At 36.6% G+C, this 5853-nt stretch overlaps 1 protein-coding gene across 2 annotated transcripts in view; it reads left to right on the top strand.

Annotated features, from left to right (window-relative positions):
* The window catches only part of EED (embryonic ectoderm development), a 57453-nt gene that overhangs the window by 45448 nt on the left and 6152 nt on the right, over positions 1–5853 (top strand). For both annotated transcript variants that reach the window (XM_006895263.1, XM_006895262.1), the window contains 2 exons: positions 4425–4583; positions 5596–5669. In XM_006895263.1, coding sequence (XP_006895325.1) covers positions 4425–4583; positions 5596–5669 — 233 coding nt within the window. The remainder of the gene's footprint in view (positions 1–4424; positions 4584–5595; positions 5670–5853) is intronic.

The following is a 5853-nucleotide window of genomic DNA, read 5'->3' as shown; positions in this document are numbered from 1 at the left end:
GTGCGATTGGCACAGGACAGAGCGGAGTTTAGGGCTGTTGTACATAGGGTCACTATGAGTCGCAGGCGACTCGACGGCACATAACAACAACAAACAACAGTATATGTTTACTGATTCCTTTCTTTCTCCTATTTTTAGGCTTGTCTTTTAAGTTGGGGTTTGTGTTTTGGGGGTTGGTTTGTTGTTGTAATTTTGGCTCTTTTTTAAAAAAGCTTCTCAACAATTTTTTAGGGTTTGTTTTTAAGCATATTCATAGTTACTTTTTTATGGTACATAATTATTATTTTCTTATTTATCAAAGATAGGGTTGCATTCTGGTGTAGATAGTGATTTAGATTATAATGATACATATTTGTTACCTCTCCAAATATGATATTTTATTGGTTCATCAATATTTTTAATTTTATATTGGTTTAATTTTATATTGGTTTTCTTAAAAAATTTGTATACATTGTGTTTTATACTATGTTTCATTCACAGTGTGTTTTATACAGTCATTCCCATGAATTTTGTTTTATAGAATAACCACCATTGAACTATGACTTTCATTACCCTGTCTTTGCATATCCCCACAGGATCTTTTCCCATTTCCTTTACCCACCCTTCCTCCATCCACCAAATTGTGCAGCCTTATGATTTCTTCCCCTGCCTATCCTCACCCTTCTACTTCTACCCTCCCCCTTGGATCCTCAGACACATTTTACTAGTTTATCTATTTTTCTACAATAATAGTCTTATGCAGTATTTGGTCATATTATGCAGTATTATGCATAATGTTCTCCAGTCCCACCCAAGCTATGTTGAAGCGTTTTTTTTTTTTTATGATTATTGCTTTGAAAGCTGTGTCAGATAGCTCTAATATCTATGACATCTCAATATAAGCATTTTTTGGTTGTTTTTCCTTGTTGAGATTGTCCCGATGTCTTTGTTTGAGGAGTGATTTTAGATTGAGACTTAGATATTGTGATAATTAAGTTATGAGATTCTGGATCTTACTTAGATTGTCTCTTACAACAGCCTGCTTTTTACACCCTTCCAGCTGGGTATGAGGGGAATACCTTGTCCAGCTTGCTAATCAAAGTCCAATTTCCCCACTTGCCCATGTGTACCTGGGAATAGTACTTTCTTACTGGTAGGTAGAAGAGGGCATTCAGACTACCAGGGGGTCTTTGCTGATACTATTTAGTGTTGTGAAAGGGGTCCCTCCTGTCTGTTTCCTAGTTGGTCTCTGCTGACCACTCCAGCCAGTAAAAAGGAGTAGGTACTTTAGGTATTTAACTCTGGATACAGGGCCTCTGATGGTCTTGGGGGATAGATGGGAGGAGGGTTTCAAAGGTTGTCCTCTGTTTTGTTTTTATTTTGTTGGAGTAATAAATCTGCTGTGTAAACTTTTTTCTGACTTAGATTGCCACTTTATTGGTCTGTTAGCTAGAAAGAGGAAGGGATGGGAGTCCTTTTCTTTTTTTGTCCATGCTAGTTAACATTTTTCTGGCATGCCATGTGGACTACAATGAGGCAACAGAAAACTCAGATTATTACTGTTTTCTTCAAGTTCCTAACTACTTTGCCATTTTCTCACCATCATTTCAATCTTAAGTGGTTTTTTTGGGGTTTGTTTTTCTTTTAGTATAAAGTGCCCACAGTTCTTTGGTGTTCTTGGCAAGGGGAAAATACATCTACTTTATCATACTGGAGGCTCAACTAAAAAAGCCAGCAGCATTAAAAATTTCTGCTTAATCGGGGCATAGAGAAAAAAATTTTTTTTTGGAGGAGGCACTGGTATATGAATTAGATGAGTGGTCTGAAACTTGATACTGCATCAGCATCATTAAAAGGATATTGTCAGAATAGATTCTTAGACCTCACACTCTGACATTTAAATTTGACTCTGAGCTTTTGTCACCGTAAGAGCTCTTTGGATGAGTCTGAGGTACAGCCATCTTCCTGGATAAGTTCTTTTTAAACTTCCTGGCAAGGAGCTCTGTGCCTTAGCAAGGAATTGTGCTGACAATAAAAGGCATACTGTTTGAACCCTTCATTTGCTGAAAGGGAGAAATATGGCCATCCTTTCTCCTTGTAATTTACTGCCCCTGAAAACCTGCTGGAGGTCAGCTATAAGTCTATTCCAACTTGATTGTATATAACAACATTGGTGGCCTAGGGAGCTCTGGTAGCTTAGTGGTGGTAAGGAGTTGTGATGCCAGCCCACAGGCAGGCTATTCCAATCCACCAGCCACTCCATGGGAGATAGATGATGGGAAGTTTCCTCCCATGCTATTTCCAGCTTCTAAAAACCTGCTGAAGGGTCAGCTATGAGTCAGTTCCAAATCATTGTCATATATCAACATTGGTGCCATTACTGTGTAAGGAGTTGCATTTCCAGCCCAAAGGCAGATGGTTCTAATCTACCAGTCACTCGATAGGAGAAAAATGGGCAGTCTCCTTCCATACCATTTACAGTCTCATAAACACCCACTAGAGGATCAGCGGTGAGCAAGTTCAGACTCTGTGGCAATGATAAGGGGTGATTTTTATGCTGTAATTACATGTGGAGAGACCCTGCTATTTAAGGATCAATAAGAATTTTTGGTGCGATTTTATAATTACATGTTTCTGCCTACATCTCAGAAATTGATTAAATAAGGTTACAGATTGGTATTTTGAGAACAGTCCCTAGGTGAATGATTATATTATTCATCCTTAGTAAAAAGTCACTGAGCTGGGTGGTCTCCAGGGTACTTTTAGTAAAGGATCTGCATAGCCCAAATCCACACTTGCTGTTAGTCAGTTCCAACTCATTGTGACTCCATATAAGACAGAGTAGAACTGTCCCTGCCCCACAGAGTCTCCAAGGCTATAGATTATCATGGAAGCAGCAAACTGTCCTGTTTTTCCTACAGAGTGGATGGTGCATTTAAAAACCACCAATCTTTTCATTTGTAGTTGAATATGCTTTAAAGACTGAACCACGGGGATTTCTCTGGATGTGTTATAAGAACTAGCATTTTATGTATTCTTAAATTTTATTTATTTATTTTTAAAATACAGCTCTGAGATGAGTGTTCTGTCTTTTCTCTGCTGTGTGACTTTAAATAAACTTCCTCTGGCCCAGCAGTTTAAATGTTGATGAATCCCCCAAGACTCCCACAATGACTGTGAAGGCTGTGTCCTATAAAAATCCAAGAATGGCAATTCATCTAAATCAGGGTTTCTCAGCCTCAGTGCTCTTGAGGTTTAGCCCAATAATACTCTTGTGAGGGGCTTTTCTTTGCATTTGTAAGAGGTTAAGGAACATCCCCTACCTCTGTACTTTTTGTTGTTGTTAGGTGCCATTGAGTCAAGCACAACTCATAGCGATCCCATGAACAAAAAATACAGTCCTGTCCTGCGCCATCCTCACACTTCCTGACACACAAGAGCCCATTGCAGCCGTCACCATGTCAATCCACTTGGTTGACAGTCTTCCTTTGGGCACTATAAACAGCCATATGTCCCAATGTTGTGTGCTGTTGCCAATGGCAACTTCTAGACCCCTGTGGGACAGAGTAAAGACTGCCCTATAGGATTTCCTAAGATATAATTGCAAAGCCAGTGGTCAGTATGAACCTTTTGGTTAACAGCTGAGGCCTTCTCCACCAAGGTCTCCATATACCCGGTGGGCAAAATTACCTTGTCATCCCCCTTTATGTTGAGTACCACTTATATAAATTATGATAATAGTAGTAGGACAATACTGGTAAGCTAATTTCTTCCATTGTATCCTTTATTAAATGCTGTTTATTTAAAAGTGTCTATGAAAATTTCATATTACATGATAGAGAAAGCCTTATCTCTCACTCTATTTCAGTCCCTTTCCCAGTCCTGTGTCTTGACATTAAACCACTGCTCTTATTACTTTATTTATAACCTTATTGCTAAGGCCCTTTTTAAGAACTCATTGACCTTTCTGATGTATGTGTTGAGCGCCTACCATGTGGCAGGCATGAAGGTGACGGATGAGCAGGTTAGTTAACCAGGTAAAGGGAAACAAATGTGATATATGGTGGAATGGGCAGGGAGATGTGGAAAGATGAGTGTTTTATTATAATTTAAAAAAGGGACCAAACTCATTACCATGATTTTTAACAAGTCATTACAGATTTTACAAAGCACTACAAATCATTTGAGTGCCAAAGTATCTAAAACCCATTTTGCTTTGATCTAGAAGAGAAATAACTTGCAAAATGAGTTTTCCAGTTTAGTGTATTAGGATTCTATTGATAATCAGATTTCTTGTCTTCAGATGTGACATTTATTCTGTAGAGATGATAAGCCAGGTTCAAGCTGTCAATTAAAAAATGATGACCAAAAAAAAGATTTGGTTTTGTTAATATAATTTTTATAATTTTTTTTTCTCTCTCTCTTCCTTCTCTTTTCTATTTCAGTCTTGTGAAAATGCCATTGTGTGCTGGAAACCTGGAAAAATGGAAGATGATATAGATAAAATTAAACCTAGTGAGTCTAATGTGACTATTCTTGGGCGATTCGATTACAGCCAATGTGACATTTGGTACATGAGATTTTCTATGGATTTCTGGCAAAAGGTAGCAATTTGTTCTGACCATTGCACATTTGGGTTTTGTTGCATGTTATTTATTCTACCTTATGGCTCTGAACACCATCTGCAGGGCTTAATTTATGAAATTAACAATTGAGTGTCAAGTTTTACCTTCCATAACACCTGTTATAAGACATACTGTTTCATCTTTATATGATCGGATTGACAACAAAAATTCAGAAGATTAGATTGAAAATTGCAGGGTATGGGAAGAATTGATATAATAGGAACAACTTGGGGAAAAAGTGAAAATGGTTGCACAGCTACAAAAACTGTTAGAAACTGTTGAGTGTGCATGTGTGTTATGCTGTGTACATTCTCAGCAACACACACAAAAAAGTAGTAATTTAAAAGGATAGAAAAAAAGAATGTTTTTGTGGTTAGTTTGTATCACAAAAAAAAAAAAAAGAAGAAGAGCACCATGTTAAGGACATGTTGTCAAGTCCTTCAATTTGCAAAAATACTTTATCATTTACTCAAACAACTCTGTGAAGTACAGCCATGTGCTGAATAATTTCTATGATTCTGACCACCATATATTATTAAAAATTGGAGCTCCATACCCTGGTTTATTATAACATGCACACTACTTTGTGATATACATCAAAAATTACTGTATTGCAAAAGATGTTTCCATGTGTCTGTAAATGCTATTATGATTTTTATGGCATAGAATTTGTAATGTTGAGAGTCAAAACTGACTTAGAGCTGATCCTACAGCAGATTTTCAGAGGCAATAAATTAAAGATAAATAAACAGAAGATTGCCCTTTATCACAAGGAGAAGCAAGTGGATTCATACTGCAATCACAGATTGCGATTGCATTATGGCTATTAATCAATACATGGCTGTATATATTATTCCTGTTTATAAATCAAGAATATCTTACAGAAGAAGATAGTCTGGCCTATAGCCAGAGACCAGAACGTTTTTCTGAAATTGCTTAAATGTTTCAAATTGGTAAATTCATTAATTTGTTGTATTTTAAAATCACACAGATGCTTGCATTGGGCAATCAAGTTGGGAAACTTTATGTTTGGGATTTAGAAGTAGAAGATCCTCATAAAGCCAAGTAAGTATTTAAATCTTATGTTAATAACTTCTGCATTTTTCTCCAGTGTTTTTTTCTCCCCAATATAAAGAAAACAAAGTTTCTTTGTTAATTTTAGCATTTCCTAGTTTTTAGAAGATTTTTTTTTAATTCTAACTTTTTCCTTATTTCCTTCAGTAATAATTTTTTTTTATATAAATTATAT

The sequence above is a fragment of the Elephantulus edwardii genome, unplaced genomic scaffold (assembly GCF_000299155.1).
Source record: "Elephantulus edwardii isolate Elephantulus edwardi_28Jun2011 unplaced genomic scaffold, EleEdw1.0 scaffold00163, whole genome shotgun sequence".
Taxonomy (NCBI): domain Eukaryota; kingdom Metazoa; phylum Chordata; class Mammalia; order Macroscelidea; family Macroscelididae; genus Elephantulus; species Elephantulus edwardii.
Note: the sequence above shows the minus strand (reverse complement) of the source record. Positions and strands in the feature narration are given on the sequence as shown.